The 18,722-nt window shown below is 38.0% G+C and overlaps 1 protein-coding gene across 6 annotated transcripts in view; it reads right to left on the reverse strand.

The window, feature by feature from the left end:
• PDE7A (phosphodiesterase 7A) overlaps positions 1-18,722 on the reverse strand; it is a 122,425-nt gene that overhangs the window by 16,847 nt on the left and 86,856 nt on the right. For all 6 annotated transcript variants that reach the window (XR_012514032.1, XR_012514031.1, XM_003935532.4 and 3 more), the window contains 3 exons: positions 13,165-13,316; positions 10,542-10,605; positions 4,410-4,505 (listed from right to left, as the gene is read on the reverse strand). Coding sequence is in view for 4 of the 6 variants with exons in the window: in XM_003935532.4 (XP_003935581.1) it covers positions 4,410-4,505; positions 10,542-10,605; positions 13,165-13,316 (312 nt within the window). In the remaining 2 variants the exon portion in view is untranslated. The remainder of the gene's footprint in view (positions 1-4,409; positions 4,506-10,541; positions 10,606-13,164; positions 13,317-18,722) is intronic.

An 18,722-nucleotide genomic window follows, 5' to 3' on the forward strand; every position in this document is an offset into this window, starting at 1 on the left:
CCTTGTTAATACTGTTCCTTTGACACAGTATCTTACTTTGTTGCCCAGGCTGGAGTGCAGTTACACGATCATGGCTCACTGCAGCCTTGACTTCCTGGGCTCAAGTAATCCTCCCACCTCAGTCTCCAAGTAGCAGGAACCACAGGTGCACGCCACCATGCCTGGCTAATTATTTGTATTTTTTTTTGTAGAGACAGGATCTTGCCATGTTGCCCAGGTTGGTTTTGAACTCCTGGGCTCAAGCAGTCTACCTGTCTTGGTTTCCCAAAGTGCCAGCATTACAGGTGTGAGCCACTATGCCCTTCCTAATAAGCTATTTGTGTATGTGTTGGTTTTTTGTTTTTGTTTTTTTTTTTCTTTTTTGAGACGGAGTCTCGCTCAGTCACCTGCTATCATGCCCGGCTAATTCTTTGTATTCTGTAAAGATGGGATGTCACCATGCTGGCCACGCTGGTCTTGAACTCCTCACCTCAGGTGATCCGCCCACCTCAGCATCCCAAAGTACTGGGATTACAGGTGTCAGCCACCATGCCCGCTGTATGTGTTTTATAATTTATATTTTAGTACAGTAGTCCCCTATTTTGGGGGGATATGTTCCAAGTCCCCCAATGGATGCCTGAAACCACAGATAGTACCAAGCCCTATGTATGTTTTTCCTATACAAACACACCTATGATAATGCTTAAATATTAAGTTAGTCATAGTAAGAAATTAACAATAACCAAAATAAAATAGAACAATTATAACAATATGCCAGCATCACATCTCTTGTGTTCTGGGGCCATTATGAAGTAAAATAAGGGTGACGAACACAAGCACTGTGATACCAACACAGCTGATCTGATAACCAACACAGATCAGGATGCAATGAGATTTCATCACTCTGCTTACAAGGGTGCACAATTTAAAACTTATAAATAGCTTGCTTCTGGAATTTCCCACTTAATATTTTCAGACTACAGTTGACCACAGGTTAACTGAAACCACAGAAAGCAAAACCAGAGATAAAGGGAGACTACTGTACAGGCATACTACTTATAATTAGCGCACATTAAAAAGTTTCTCAAGGCCAAGTGTGCTGCCTCACACCTGTAATTCCAGCACTTTGGGAGGGCAAGGCCAGAGGACTGCTTAAGGCCAGGAGTCTGAGACCAGCTTAGGCCATTAGCAAGACCCTGTCCCTATTAAAAATAAAAATAAAAATGTAGCCCAGTGTGGCGGTGCACACCTATAGTCCTAGCTACTCAGGAGGCTGAGGTGGAAGGATCGCTTGAGCCTGGGAGGTCAAGGCTGTAGACCATTAAGTTGCTAGGGCACAGAGCAAGACTATCTTCAAAAGACAAAGCTTCTTAAAAATTCCAGGTAATAAATTTGCCTCAGTCTGGTTTTTTTTTTTTTTTTTTAAGCCGGAGTTCTAAGTACAAGTCTCAAGTCTGAGTTACTATTTCTAGCTCTTCAACTGGGTGTACACTGTCGGTATTGAGGCTTCTTTTTTCCCCCTCTTTTTGAAACAGAGTCTCGCTCTGTTGCTCAGGCTGAAGTGTAGTGGCACCACCTCAGCTCACTGCAACCTCTGCCTCCCAGGTTCAAGCGATTCTCCTACCTCGGCCTGGATGAAGTGGAAGGTTAGCTTGGGAGGTTGAGGTTGTGCAGTGAGCCACAATCATGTCACTGCATTCCAGCCTCAGCAATACAGCAAGACCCTGTCTCAAAAAACCAAACAAAAAACCCACCTCAGTTACTATTTTCTCAATTCTCCCAAGGACAGTATAGAGCTCAAGACATTCCAGATACACTGCACGGAACATAATCCATCGTAGCCAATGGATTCTTCAGGGCTTTAGGGCTTACTTTTCTCATAAATCTGTTCTAGTGGCTTCCACATTAGCAGCAACAGAATGAGGGAAGAAACAGCCAAGTATTCATACGAACAATGTGCAAAGCGGGGATATGCATGCTTATGATTGCCAGTATAGCTACTGGGGCTACTCACATTATTTTAATTATGAACTTGTGACTCTACAAAATATTATCTGTAGAGTCACACAGGCTTCTGTCTACTTAGATAAGCAAAGCTGTTATGGATTAGCAAAAACGTTTGTATGAATTTATTTATGTATTTTTGAGACAGAGTCTCATTCTGTTGCCCAGCTGCAGTGCAGTGGTATGATCTTGGCTCACTGCAACCTCTGCCTCCCAGGTTAAAGTGATTCTCCTGCCTCAGCCTCCTGAGTAGCTGGGATTAGAGGTACATGCCTCCACACACAACTAATTTTTGTATTTTTAGTAGAGATGGGGTTTCACCATGTTGGCAAGGCTGATCTCAAACTCCTGGCCTCAAGTGAGCCATCTGCCTCGGCCTCCCAAAGTGCCAGGATTACAGGTGTGAGCCACCGCACCCAGCCTACATAAAATATGAAATGCCCCACCAGCACCATCTTAACTCCCTTATAGTTCCAAAGTTTCATCATTTTCCTACAGAAATAAATCACTTCCTGAATAATTTGTAATTTCTCTCTACTTAAAACTGAAAGATTTTAAAAGGATATCAAATCAATGTGATGGTCTCTCACTATTAAGTATAGGCATACCACAGAGGTGTTGAGTGTTAAGTTCCAGAACACTAATATAAAGTGAATACTGTAATATAGCAAGTCAAAATTTTGGGTTTCCCAATAAACATAGCTCTTATGTTGACACTATCGTCTATGACTGTACAATAGCATTATGTCTTTTAAAAAACCGATGTTTACATCTTAATTTAAAAGACTTTATTGCTACAAAATGCTAATGATTATTTGAGCCTTCAGCAAGTTGTAATCTTTTTGTTGTACATAAGCAATAATGAATTACAAATTAAGCTATCTCATGATCTAGGCACTATATGAAATATCACATTGAGGCTCAGAAAATGAGACCCCAAAATATGCTGCTTTGGACTTCAAACTTGGAGCAGCAAATGCAGGTAAGGACTTTCTCTGAAGTTCCTCTATCCACCTAAAGGATGAACAAACCCTTTACCAGGACTCGTAAAGGTTCTGCCTTCCTCAGGTAGAACCAACCAGGAGAAATTGGTGCATATTACAAAGGAAGACTGGAGTTGATGTCTTGTGCCTCAGCCTCCTGAGTAGCTGGGATTATAGGTACTCACCACCATGCCTGGCTACTTTTTTTGTATTTTTAGTAGAGACAGGGTTTCACCATGTTGGCCAGGCTGGTCTCCAACTCCTGGCTTAAAGTGATCCGCCCGCCTCGGCCTCCCAAAGTGCTGGGATTACAGGCATGAGCCACTGCACCCAGCCCCAAAATTATATATATATATTTTTTTGAGACGGAGTTTCGCTCTTGTTTCCCAGGCTGGAGTGCAATGGCGCGATCTCGGCTCACCGCAACCTCCGCCTCCCGGGCTCAGGCAATTCTCCTGCCTCAGCCTCCTAAGTAGCTGGGATTACAGGCACGCGCCACCACACCCAGCTAGTTTTTTGTATTTTTAGTAGAGACGGGGTTTCACCATGTTGACCAGGATGGTCTCGATCTCTCGACCTCGTGATCCACCCGCCTCGGCCTCCCAAAGTGCTGGGATTACAGGCTTGAGCCACCGCGCCCGGCCCCCAAATTATCTTTAAAGCTTACTCTCAAGAGATTTTAGGGATCAGAGAAAGAAGAAACCTAACTGCGATATGCCTCATCTTTTAAAGTTTTAGCCTTCAAAAATTTAGAAAAGTACAGAAATTGTGTCATTTTTGTCAGCAATCTGTGGCCAATGTTAAGAAACTAATTGCAAAATAAAATCAAGTCTTACCTATTCCCCGTATCTATGGCTTTGCGACTTTGCAGCCTCTGCACCAATAGATGCAGTTCATCCCTGGGCTGACCTGCTGTGGCCACTTGCTGCAGACGTGAAGGTGGGCCAGTTCTGAGCCCAGGGCTCCAGAGGACTGGGCTTATCAGCTCTCTCTTGGAAACCTGCCATTACTGTTTGAACAAGCTCAGCTAACTGTAAAATAAGTAATTCTTTCTTGTTTTTAATGTAAATCTATCATGGTGCCAAACTCCTCTGCTTCTTTTAAATTTAACAGAAGACTATGTAGAGCCGAGATGGGTCAGGCCTGGTATCCTAGCAGAGGTCACTGTAAAACCAACATTCAGCTTACCTGTTGCTGTCTGCAGGTGCATAAATGAGCTCACCCAGACCAAAAGAAGCACTCAACAGCCCCACGGATGTAAGAACTAAATAACTGTGTGTTGTTTTAAGCTACTAATTTTGGATGGCTTGTTATAGAGCAATAGCTAACTGATGTAACTGAGATAAAACTTAAAACAGGTTCTTGTATAAATATAAATCTTGTTACTGTTTTTTTCTTCTTTTTGTTAAATCTTGTTATTGTTAATGGGTTAGAATCACTTACCTAAAAATCTACGAAGTTTCATCATATCTAAATGGAAGTACTCAATTAATCCATGAAGACTAAATAAATGAAAGGTTAAGCTTACTAGACTATTTCCTAAAAAGGAAGAAGAGACATTACATGAGTAGGAAATACAAGTCAACACGATTACATTATGCTTTGAAATATGGATTCTGAATACAAAACATGGAAAGAGTAATAATTCCTTTTTGTCTACCAAAAGTATGTATCTTATTTTACCAGTTGAACTTAAACGTCATGTCTTTGTTTAACTCTAAGAAAAAAATTAATTTTTGTTTTTTCACATTTCCACAAACAACTGAAAGTTAGACATTTTCAAACAAAAATTTTTTTAAGACACCAAAATAATCAGAATAGACAATGAAAGCTTTGAAAACTGCCCCACACAGTAACCTAAGTCAGTGTGGTTGCACTTGACCTCCCTCCTGACATCGCCTCTGCCATCTCGCTTTCACTGGAACAGACTGCCCCAGAGCACACTGCCTCGGCTACAGCCTTCTTAGGTGGAGAATGTGTCTATTCTCATCTTTACAGGGTTAGGAGGAAGCATCAATGACCTCAAGATCATCAGGATTAAAAACTCTGATCTCAACCATTTGCTTTTTCAGATTAGCTGCAGAAAATCTGAGAGTTACTGGGAGTAGGGGGTGGATATCATAAAACTAGGCAGAATATTGCTATAAATTCATAGTCAACACTGCCCAGCAATCATATTGTTTTCCAGTGAAATGGCTTTCACTTATTAAAATGCCTGTTTTCAAGCCTTTTGTATTCCTCTTAAACTTTCAACATACTTACTTTCCCATCTACCCTGTCATTCTACACAGCCCCATATGTCACAGAAATAAGACAAGCTCTCAAGTTTCCCTTTCTGTTTTTTTTTTTTTTTTTTTTTTTTTAGATGAAGTCTCGCACTGTCACCCAGGCTGGAGTGCAGTACAATAGCGTGATCTTGGCTCACTGCAACCTCTTCTCCCGGGTTCAAGCGATTCTCCTGCCTCAGCCTCCTGAGTGGCTGGGATTACAGGCACCCGCCACTAAGGCCAGCTCATTTTTTGTATTTTTAGGAGAGACGGGGTTTCACTATGTTGGCCAGGCTGGTCTCGAACTCCTGACCTTGTGATACACACACCTCAGCCTCCCAAACTGCTGGAATTACAGGCATGAGCCACCGTACCCTCCTTTTCTTTCAAAAGCCAATCCATCCATACCTGCTCAGAGATATTCCTTGTTCCATCAGAGACACCTATCCCAACCTCACCCCACCTCACCAATCTCTCTCTTTTCTATATTGTCCCAATAAACATCAGCATTCAGATATGCTTTAGATTCTCACATCTCTGAAACAACAAAGAATCTCAGCCTCTCCTGGCCCCTCCAGTTTCACCTGCTCCATTCTCCTACAGAGCCAAGATTTTGGAAAGGGCTGCAAAATGCAATGGGGGCTGTCTTGGTCCTCCATGTCCACTCCTTTGTCATTGACAAGTGGAGTCACACCAAGAACAGAAATTAAATTTGGAAAAACTACCACTTTAATGATGTTTAGTTTTCCCTTCCTTGGTGTAGCTCTCCATTTTTTATACCTCCTATTATATTTCTCAGTTTTATCAACTTCCATAGGACGCATATGCTATATTAGTTTAACAATTAAATAGACCACATGTTTTAAATAGGCTACATATTAAAAAGTCTATTTGAAGTAGACTACATCCTTTAAATAGACTCATAAATTACTGCCAACATTCGGATAATAACAATAAAATACACGATTGTAGTATTCTCTAAAGTCTGACTTATAAAAATGTATAAGAGACATATTAGTCCCACATGGAAAATGTATAGTAATAATATTTATAAAGGATAATAAAGGACTGTTTGGCTTAACTTGTTATCTAAAACTGCCTAACCAACTGCCAACAAAAGACCATGGCTGATAAAAAGTACATTAATTGGAGCATTATTTGCATAAGCAATAACAGAAAAGATATGGCAGGCCAAAAGTAAAAACTACCTGACATATCACCTTCATATGGAAAGAAAAAACATTTCAAATCTTACATTTTAAATAAACTAAATGTTAATACGTGTTCAGGTTCTGACATGCTCTATTGGTACAAACACGAGTTCTTGTGGTGTGGAGCCATTTCCGAAGAAGTGAACCATGTGTCTGTTACCATTTCTGTAACAACCATCTTCTCTTCGAGTATATACATAAATATTTTAGAATGTTTATTCATTCTCTGTATATTTAGATTATCATAAGGTTCACCCCAAATTGTTTTTCAAATGTAACAAAACAAATTACCCATTTCTGGGATGTAGAATAAATTTTAAGAAAGCTACAATCAAATGGGAAAATACCCTCTTCAGAAATTCAGGCAGTGTGCAGTGACGAAACACATGTAATGTCCTCACCAAGAATGTTTAAGCAATCTGACAAGAACCAGTCTCTTAAAGCATACTACCCATACGTAATTGAAAAGCTGCACGCAAGATACCAACTGAAGATTATAATACCAGTGAGTAAGAACACAAGTCAACAAAACATTTCAAAACAAGAGATGCTCAGTTGTGTTAAGCAAAAACCAGACACAGAACTTTTAAAAAATAGAAATGAAAAGAAACGCTTCCTTGAAAAAGCAAATAGTATTTTTAGAAAAGCTACCCTCATAAAAAGATATCAAAAGACAGAACTGCCTATGGAAGAGTGGTCCTCATTTGTTTTCAGAAGGTGATCCAGATGGGATCTGGCTGGAAGGAGTAGGCTAGCCCCACAGTGCAGGCCTGGCAGCTAGCGTCCTCACGAACCAAGTGGCTTTTAGGGGTGATAAGCTCTTGCTATGTCACATCATAGAACTCTCTCAGTCCTACAAAAGGAACTTCAAATGCATCCTACCAGACAATAACTACTTCCTTCCTTGTAGCAGACAAGCTGGGGACCATTTGTCTTGGCACGAATCACCGCATTTTGCTTCATCTTGGCCTTCCTGTTCTCCCTCTAGTATCATCTGGGAAATTACCAGCATAAGAAACATGAGAAAGCACTGGATCAACAAGCAAGAAGGGAAAACTATACCTTTGGATATCATGAATATATATTACCCAGAATTCATTTCAGGCAAAGCAGTTTTAAAAGGAAAGCCATTCTCATTATATAATATAAGCTAAAGGAATTTTCTTTTGCCCATTTGTTCCTCAATGACATCTCTTCAAGTAGAAAATTCTTGAGCTTCTGAATAGCTGTAATGTATAAATCTCCACCTATAAAATCAAAGGTGAGTAGCTAACCATGAATGGTTTCTACTAAACCCTAATGATCTGGAATGAACCCCAAGGGGAAACCATTTAGCCACCCTGTCCACAAATCCCGTTCAAAATGTGAGGCGAGCACAAGGAAAGCGAAGTGCGTAACTATTGCAGAACGCTGGCTATTTCTTCTACCCATCCAGTGCACTGCTGAGCTCAGGCCGCTTTCAGCACCATGCCCCCTGACTAGCAGAGTATGTACTTTGTAAAAATAAGATTTAGAGAAGAACAATCAACTATTTCAATGAGTGACAAGTGTCCCAGCAGACTAATAATAGGCTATGAGCTGAGAGAGTTTATGTAAGGCTAAACCTTGAAAGTGTGAAAGGTGGCATTGTTTCATCTATATTTGTCTTGAGATAATACGTAACGTAATATTTATATTGAGTTAGAAAAGGGGAATTTCCCAGAGAAAGAAGAACGTGGGCAACATGATCTTTTACTACCTATATTTTTAAAAAGGAGAACGCCCAAGGGAAGGCTAACTGTGTAAATGATATCAGAGCCTGTCCTGTGTGTATGGGCCAAGGTGGAGGCAGGGAGAACGGAACACTTAATCACCAAGGGCAAAGGAAAAGTAGGAGACAGATAGCAAAGGGGAGGAATAAAAAGTCAGGGAGGCAGGAGGGTGGCTTTGCTGATAAAGGCAAACTTCACTGTCTTCACAATTTTGCCTAGGATCGGTCCAACTTATTTTCTGTCAACAGTGCATAAACCAACAGAAGGTATAGACAAAAGAATTTCCACTAGGCATTGTCATACAGCTTACAGAGAATAATGGATGATACCAAAAGACCCACAATGGTTTTCAAGAAAAATAAAGTTGTATTTGCTTGTTCATTTCACGTATTTGGCTTCCTTATGAAAGAAGCTTCATTCCAAAGCAATAAGAAAAAGCAGGTGATTTCCAAGTACAGCAGTGATTTCATTATTCTAAAGCCAGCACTGACTTCCTCTCAGTGTATTTTCTGCTTGGAATAAAGGACTAGTTGAACAGCCTTTTTTTTTTTTTTTTTTTTTTTTTTTTTTTTTTTTTTTTTGAGACAGAGTCTCGCTCTATTGCCCAGGCTGGAGTACAATGGCGCAATCTCACCTCACTGCAACCCCCAACTCCCAGGTTCAAACAATTCTCCTGCCTCAGTCTCCCAAGTAGCTGGGATTACAGACATGCAACACCATATCCATTTATTTTTTGTATTTTTAATAGAGATGGGATTTTGCCATAGGCTGGTCTTAAACTCCTGACCTCATGTGATCCAACTGCATCAGCCTCCCAAAATGCTGGGATTACAGGCATGTGCCACCACACCTGGCCTAGCTGAGCTGCTTTTACCAGTGAATAAGAATACAAATCAACAAAACATTCCAAAATAAGAGATGCTTAGTTGTGTTAAAAAAACAAATAACAGGCACAAAGGAACTTTTAAAAAAAGAGAAATGGAAATGAACACTTTCTTGAAAGAGGAAATTGTATTTCTAGAAAAGCTACCCAAATAAAGGTATATTAAAAGATAGAACTGCCTAAGGTTTAACGGTCCTCAATTGTACCATCAATAATTACACCCACAATTTTATCCTAAATAAGAGTGATTCCCTGTTCCTCTTCCTACAGAACATGTCCTGTTCCCAAGGAGAACAAGGAAACATGATCCCTCCAGCCAGGACCAAACTAAACTCAGGAGTGGGTAAGCAGATTAGAATCACCTGTGGGCATTTTCCCCCAAACCACTCATACTCTCTGTACATTCTGATAAGCCTTCCTAAAGAAGCTACAGCTCTTTCCGATTCCCTATCTGAAAGCAGGGAACCACTGCTGTTGGTCAGGTTGTGCCAAAAGGTGGTTAACCCACCATTCAGCAGTGGCTATCATAATAGGCATACAATATCAGATGTGATTGTAAATGGCCACAATCTAAAAGAAACCAAAAAAGAAAAATAAAAGACGTTGAGATAATAATGTTTACTTTGGGTTATTATTAATAACAGCAGTCTCAATTGCCAACCAATCAGCCAAGTCATGACGATGATGATGATGATGATAACTTCTGATTATTGTTTGTTTTCTTTTTTTTTAAGACGGGGTTTCACCATGTTGGTCAGGCTGGTCTTGAACTCCCGACCTCAGGTGATCCACCTGCCTTGGCCTCCAAAGTGCTTGGATTACAGGTGTAAGTCACCATGCCCGGCCTTTTCTTTTTCTTTAAATTTTTTTTGACTTCTGATTATTGTTAAGAACAACAATCAAAACATAAAATTATGAGACTGATTCTCTAGGCTTTTAGAAAAGTTACTTAAAAAGAAACAAAATGATGCTCCCTAATATGGTTCAGCTGTGTCCCCAGCCAAATCTCATCTTGGATTGTAGTTCCCATAATTTTCACATGTTGTGGGAGGAACCTGGTGGGAGATAACTGAACCATGGAGGCGCTGTCCCCAATACTGTTCTTGTGGTAGTGAATAAGTCTAACAAGATCTGATGATTTCTTAAGGGGTTCCCCCTTTTGCTTGGCTCTTATTTCTCTCTTGCTTGCCACCATGTAAGATGTGCCTTTCACCTTCCACCATGATTGCGAGGCCTCCCCAGCCACATGGAACTGTGAGTCCACTGAACCTCTTTTTCTTTATAAATGACCCAGTCTCGGGTATGTCTTTTATCAGCAGTGTGAAAACAGACTAATACACTCTCTCCTCCAGCAGAGGGCTCACAATCTTAGCACAGTAAATGAAAGCAACACACCAACGGCTGCACCATCAATGTAGTAATCCAGACTATATTAATTTGAGTAAGTCAAATTCTTCACTTACCATTTGTTAGTCTATCAAATAGAAAGATATCAAAATTCCAGTTTCCAACTTTTTCCAGCATACACTGAAATGAAAACCAAACATTCCTACTGTAATTTATTTCAGTAACATTGTATTTTGTAGATATTCCACAGAGAAGTTAATGAAAATGGAAAGTGATTTATTTACTTTTTTAAAAATACAAGTATTATTCTTCTTTTAATCATGACTTTTTCAACTGGCTCCAAAAAATGCCCAAAGGGATAAACTCCATTTGAAAAATGAAACATTGTTTTTCAATTAATAAATGCATAGGAAGGTTATGTTTCCCAACGTATTCCTATAGACCCGCACACCTTCAAGAATTCAAGTATCACTTAACATCACAGAAGTGTAGTTCAAATGTTGTATGGTTTAGAAACTAAATAGTAAAAAATCTAATAAAAATAAGTGACACTACTGAGTATTTACTATCCTCCACGTACTAATTTACTCACTCTTTTACTACTCGCAACACTATCAGACATAGTTTTCATTTTTTGAGACAGGGTCTCTGCACTCACCAAGGCTGGAGTGCAGTGGCATGAACAAGACAGCTTACTGCAGCCTCAACCTCCTGAGAAGCTGGGACCACAAGCATGTGTTACCACACCTATTTTTTTTTTTGTAGAGACAAGGTCTCGGCATGCTGCCCAGGCTCATATCAAACCCCTGGGCTCAAGCGATTTTCCCACCTTGGCCTGCCAAAGTGCTGAGATTACAGGCATGAGCCACTGCACGTGGCACAGGCATTGTTTTCAATTCTCATTTCATTTTATGGATGTAGAAACAAGCAAAAACAAAATGAAACAAAACCCCCCCCCCCCCACACACACACACACACAAACTAACTTGCTCAGCTATAAAGTGATAGAGCTCAGTCTTTTTTTTTTTTTTTTTTTTTTTTTTGAGACGGAGTTTCGCTCTTGTTACCCAGGCTGGAGTGCAACGGCGCGATCTCAGCTCACTGCAACCTCCGTCTCCTGGGTTCAAGCAATTCTCCTGCCTAAGCCTCCCGCATAGCTGGGACTACAGGCACGCGCCACCATGCCCAGCTGATTTTTGTATTTTTAGTAGAGACGGGGTTTCACCATGTTGACCAGGATGGTCTCGATCTCTTGACCTTGTGATCCACCCGCCTCGGCCTCCCAAAGTGCTGGGATTACAGGTGTGAGCCACCGCGCCCGGCCGTAGAGCTCGGTCTTAAGTTAGTAGTCTGTTTCTAGAACCTAGGCATCTGACACTGATACCATATCATGCTTAAATTATTTGTTGTTCAGTTTTTAAAAAACACTAACTTATGGATATTTATTTATATTATCTAAATATGCTTATAATACAATTTACTACATTAACTTTTAGGATAATGTGTACTTCAGCCAAGCAAACAAATCCTACGAAGACCCTAAAAACCAAATATTTTTCTACCATATATTCTTTTTTTTTAAAATTTTCTTTATTGTATATTCTTAACCTGAACATTTTGTGGACTTTTTCTAGAAAAAAACTTTTATATCCAAAGGTTCACTGTTGTATACATTTATGAATACACTGACATTGGCAACACTAAGATACTACTAGTAGAGATCATTAATTACGACAGTATGAATAACAACAAATGATATACAGATCAATATTCTCATTCTGAAAGGCAGAAGTTACAAACTTTTTTTAACATTTAAAGCAAGCATGAAGACTTTCCACTGATTTATTTTACTAAACAGGGAAGCATTTTCTTCCACTTTCCTGTAACTGTAAAGAAGACATCCCAGCTTTGCCTACACAACTTAAAAACTTAACCTATGCAAACTTAAAAATCCAGTCTTATAAATATTAAGTCAAATAATAACTTAAAATACATTGAAAATTTAAGATTACTTAAAATCCTCATTTGGTTAAAAACAAGTTAATTTAACCCTGACATTCAGTAAGACATTTCTTTTTATTATATAAAGATGAAGTAAATAATGCTCAAAATCAATAGGATTATGATACATCTATCTAAACTCTCAAAATCTCTCTTGATGTAACAGACTATGAAAACTAATTTGATTAAAAGTCACAAAACCTTTGTGAAAAGGTATAATTAATACACACATACACACACACACACACACACACACACACACACAAAGGGAGAGACCCAATTTCCTGTGCTGGGTTCACCTCTAACCAGCTGGGTAAGCACAAACAAGTCCCTCGTGCTCTCTTGGACTCAGTTTCCTTACTGATGGAATACAGACATGTGATTAGATCAGATAAGCTGTAAGATTCTTCCCAGCATGACAATTCTGTGAGATCTTACAATTTAATGTTCTATTGATCTACTTGTTATGTAATGTTGTAATAACAAATGAAAACGTTGTCACTACTCAATTTCCCTTGCTCTGTAATGCTTAATTATAAAACAAACAGCTGCTATTAAAAAAAAAAAACAAAAAACAAAAACAACAACAACAACAACAAAAAAAAAAACTGGGAAAATGGCCTTAACTGCTTTTCATAGAAAAAAAAAAGGCTCTACAAATCATTACTATATGGGGAATAAAGGCCTTCAGTAAACTTATCAAAAATTAATGTTTTCTTAAAAAAAAACTATACACACCTTGGCTTGTCCATTATAATCATCATCTAAAATGTTGAGAGAATTTGAAACTGTAGTACCACGAAAAAAGCGTGAAGATCTAAGATATCGCTGGAAACTTAGTAGCCTTCTGATATTCCTTGCAGAGACAGACACTTCAATTTCAGACTGAGCTGAAATAAAAAGAATAAAAGGTGAGTAAAGCGAGCCAAAATTATACACATGCTATCTTTGCAATATCACTTTTAGTTATGTACAAGTATTTTTAAAATTTTATTTAAATAATTATACCACATTTCCAGAAGAGAAGAGATACTTTATTTCTATTTTCTTTTTTTAAGTGAATTCTCACTCTATTATATTTCTATTTTCAATGATTTCAATGATTTTCAACTAAGGATAAAGATCAATGGTCAATTTTGACAACATTTAGAAAGCTAATGAAGATGGTGGCAGGATTAATAATCAGGGTTTGTTGTTGTTGTTTTTAACTTTCAAATACTATCACCTCTTACTCTTTTGCTTCAATACACCACATAAACATGGAGCAGAAACATGAAAAAAACCAAGTTTCAAACTACTAGAAAAGCTAGGTCCTAAGTTAAACATATGAGATTTTTAACAATTACACAACTAAAACATTTCACATCCCAGTGAAGTTTCATCTCAAATATTTTCTTAAGGCAATTAAGAGGAAAAGGAGACAGAAGGGAGGGTAAAGTGCTTTATACCCTACAAGTGTTCTAAAGGATAGGGCTAAAAATTATTCAAGGTGATGTGCTCTAGAAAAGGTGCAGTTCTACACTGGAAACTGGAATGCTCTCTTTCAGTGAGTCTAACATATACATTTTTTCCCTCTAGTGTTAGAATAGACCAGAGTTCCTTGGATTGGGCACCAGATGAAATGACAGATTTGGGTTTAAAGCTATCTTGCAGGGAATATATGTTATCTTTAGATTCTAGAATCAAGCCAAATTCAGTAAAATGTTCACAATATGAAACATGAAAATCAAGACTGAGGATCAACAAATCATCTCTCCTAATTTAGAATCACCAGGTGAAATGGAAGGTAATCAAACATATTCTCTCTTGCATGTCTAGTCACTCACTCCTCTATTAACCTCTACTGCCCTGTGTTTCCTTACCTGTATAATGTAATGGCAATAATATCTAATTCAAGGGGTGCACATTAAATGAGATAACGTATACAGAAGTCAGAGACGGAGCAGGTGTTAAATGGAAGGAATGTCGAGGATGATAAAATCGATGTTGCTCCCCTTGCTTGGAGGTGTGCTTCCAGGTAATTATCAGCAATTCTCAATCTGCTCAGCTTGCTCTAAATAAAAGCATTTAATGGCTCTTCATCATCTTAATATGAACTTCATTTCCTTAGCCTGGAAGAGAAGGCTTCACATTCCAAGTCTGGCTCTTTGCAGACTTGACTCAGGTGTCACCTTCCCTGGGAAGCACATTCAAGACACTGTCCCTATCCTGAAGGGGCAGGAAGCACCCCTCTGGCTTCCCAAAGCTATTATAGTACTTCTGATCTTATAATTACTTATTTGTCTCCTTGAACAAATGATGACTTCCAATACAGACATCAACTATCTTTTCCACTTCTGTATTCCAAAGCCTAATAGTAATACAAAGTATATAGCAGGTAATTGTAAAATATATTAAATAAATGCATACTATTTAAAAAATATCTGAGGCATTTTGAGGTTCCTATACACACAAATAAGCCACAAGTAAAATAATGCACACTGTTATGTGATTTACTTCTCCCATTTTTCATGCCAGTGAGTAAATGGCAAGTATCTAAAACAACTGTGAATCTTAAATTTCTGATCTTTACCAATGTAATTTACTTTATAAAAAGAACCAGAACCAAAATAGTAAAAACTATTAATATCAAGTGATGATTATGTTTAAACTAGAATGGGTCTGTTTGAAGATATTAGGGTAGATTACATTCTATGAAAGCAATGTTCCAAGTGCTCTGTAAAAAGAATCTCATTTAGTCATCAACAACTTCAGAAGATAAACATTATCCCCTACTTTACACATGAGAACATTGAACCTACAAGAGATTAAATAACTTTCCCAAGGTCACATAGCCAACATAGGGTGACACCTGGATTAAAAAACACAGGTCTGTTTACATAGCCTGTTTACTCATAAGGGTTTTAAAATTATATCTACAGTATTGTTTATTTACTGTTCATCACAAAGATCTGTGTACATCATTATTCAAATAGTCTTTACTTCAGATGAAGGTATGACAGAAAAAGAAACAGAAGGGAAAAAGCTAATGCAAAGGAATGTTAAGTATATAATGGACTCTTACAATTTTATTACTAGAAAAAAGTGGATCCGCTAGGGACAGAATGGCATGGCATGAATACATGGAGAGGCAGTAAGATCTAATTAATGTAACACTAGCACTACCATCTCTGTATTTGTAAAGCAATTTACAGTTTTACAAAAGTATGTTCACATCCACTATCCCATTTAGTAATCATTACCATCCTGTGAAGAAGGCAAAGATTATCTATCATCTCCATTTTACAAATACAGCCTTAGAAATCAAGGTAAAAACACAATACAATTAATATATTAGAGCCAATGCATTTAGAAAAATTTTAGAAAATGTTGCAGAATACTTGTAATGTATTTATTATGAAAAAGTAACTTACAGCAGAATTCACAGTAATGAGTACCACTTCATGAGCATTCCCTTTGATTTATCTTAAATTACACACAAAAGGTAACAATTTTATTGCTGGCAATTAGGAATGCAGAGAGAGAGAGAGAGAGAGAGAGAGAGAGAGACAGAAACCAAGAGATGGAGGGGGGGGGAGAGAGAGAGAGAGAGAGAGAGAAAGAGTATGTGTATTAGGATCACATTGTATGTGTGTGAATTAGAATCACATTGTGTGTATGTACGTGTGCATATGTGTGTGAATTTGAGAATCTGTTTGCAAGGACAACTGCATAAGGTCCCAAAAATGAAGGGGAAACTCCAACAATTCAATCCACTGTGCTCTATCACCATGGCAGGATACACAGTATCAACGGTTAAGTCAGTTGGTACTGTCTGGGAGCCAAGACCCCATCCATGAAATCATGGTTGTATCTTCCCCAGCCTAACTCTTATTTTCTGGGTAACTTCTGATAAGTCACAACCTTCTGATGTCTCGTTTTCCTTAATCGGAAAAAAAAAAAAAATCATCTGTTTCCTGTTTCACAGAGCCCTGAAGTTAAGATTCATTATCAAGAGTTCTATTTTGACCAAGTTAGGCTGCAAATGAGTATTAGATATTGACTCACAAGGAAATGACCATTCATCATGGAAGCCCAATGCCCTCCAAGACTAATCACATAAAGACACATAACAGGTTAAGAAATGAACCTTCATTAATTATACAGAACCATCCTTAACAAGTACTGATTATGTCACACACAAATTAAGAAAGGACAAGGAGGTTGTCTAGATGAATGGCAGGTCATTCAAAGAAAAGTGTTTTCTTCATCTACAGGGTCTGAGGGCCTCATATAGGAAGCCTACACTTAACAAGACTATATTCTGGAAAAGAAAGAAAATCCATGAGATTTTGCAGAGATGCCAACTAAAACTACCTCAAAGTTTTGTCTACGATTTAATATAGGACCAGAACTTACAGGAGATGTCTGCTTTGATTTTCTTCATTAATCTAATTTTTGAATATGTAATACATGCACATGTGTCAAAAATAAGAAGAGGGAAGAAAATAACAATGAAAAATTCAACCTCCTATGTGTCCCCCATACAACCACTCTCAAGCCCTATCCCAAAATGGTAAACTTTATCTTGAAGTTTCTATTGTATCCTTCCTGAGTTTTAAAAAGTTAAATATATAGAAACGCATATTATTTTTCTACTTATTTTACATAAATGGTAGCATATTTTACAACCTGTTCTGCATCTTGCTTTTTAATTTATCATGGATCACTCTCCCTGTCAGTGCAAAGATACCTTTCCCCATTCTTTTATAAGGCTGTATTCTATCATACAGATGAACCGTAATCTATTTAACCAGTCCTCTACTGAAGGGCATTGTTCCAGTTTTAGTTTGCAAAAATACCTTTGTTTTGTTAAATATGCTTATATTTCTACTACTTGATTTGTCAGCTTGAGATACCATCCTTTAACTTTCAGTTATTGCACATGAGGAATCACTCTATATGCCATCTTCTTTCCCCCTTCCTCTTCCAGTATTGTTAGTTACTAGTGTGTATTTTTTTCCTTTCACCCTAATCTCTACTTTCATTTTAAGCTTAGCTCTAGAAATTGAATACATTCATTAATACAAGTCCTTTTATCTTAATTTTCCTAGTTATTTGTTTGCTTGTGTTCATTCTCTATAGTTTCCTCAAGTGCTCATAAAAGCAAAATTATTTCACAGCAATACATTTCACTCATTACTGAATGTTCAATTTTTTTTTTCAGTAGTCTTTGGTCTTTCTTGGTGCTCATTTCCTTTCCTGAATTTCTTTGAATGTATTGGTTTATTATTTCTGGCATTAAAATTTGCAAAATCTAAGGCAAACTCATTATTTTCTCCCTTATAAGTGACTAGGTCTTTTGGTATGGCTACCCACAGAATTATTTCTCTCTGAAGTCCAATTACTTTACTAAGATCTATCTCACTGTTAACCATTCTGGGTCATTTTCACCTGGTATGTTCTTTCAATATGCAAATTTAAATATTCTGTTATTTCTGGAAAGTTTTCTTGAATTATGTTTCTAAATATCTACTCTGTTCCACTATTTTAGCTTTTTAAAATCAGAGACTCTATGCTGAACCACCTTAATCTGTTTTCCATCTCATTTTCTCTCCAATTCTTTTTAACTATTTGTTTGCTTTTCTCATTTCTACTCACTATATCCATTACTGTATTTAGTATAGATTCTACCTTGTCACCTCCCAAATCTGTCTTCCTTTCTATGACATATTTAAATTTTACTTCTACTACTTCCTGATTCTGAATGTTCACGTTTCTTCATTTGACTCATGACCTTTTGTTGTCTTATCATCTCTTCACTGAGTTCTTAAATTTGTGCTTTATGGTAAAGCTACTGTTTCATTTAATTTTTTTTTTTTTTTTTGAGATGGAGTTTCACTCTTGTTATCCAGGCTGGAGTGCAATGGCACGATCTCGGCTCACCGCAACCTCCGCCTCCTGGGTTCAGGCAATTCTCCTGCCTCAGCCTCCTGAGTAGCTGGGATTATAGGCACGCACCACCATGCCCAGCTAATTTTTTGTATTTTTTTTTTTTTAGTAGAGACGGGGTTTCACCATGTTGACCAGGATGGTCTCGATCTCTTGACCTCATGATCCACCTGTCTCGGCCTCCCAAAGTGCTGGGATCATTTAATTTTTTGAGTGGTAGGAAATTTAGTCACGATTTTCATCAGCTCTATGGCAGCAGCACTTCTCCATTAACTGCTCTTCTGTCATGAAGTTCTGCCACTCTTTTCCGATGTTTTACTTATCTGCTGTGCCAGTTTCTTTTTATAAAAGTCATTATTGAATAA

Source organism: Saimiri boliviensis, chromosome 15 (genome assembly GCF_048565385.1).
Source record: "Saimiri boliviensis isolate mSaiBol1 chromosome 15, mSaiBol1.pri, whole genome shotgun sequence".
In the NCBI taxonomy this organism is placed as follows: domain Eukaryota; kingdom Metazoa; phylum Chordata; class Mammalia; order Primates; family Cebidae; genus Saimiri; species Saimiri boliviensis.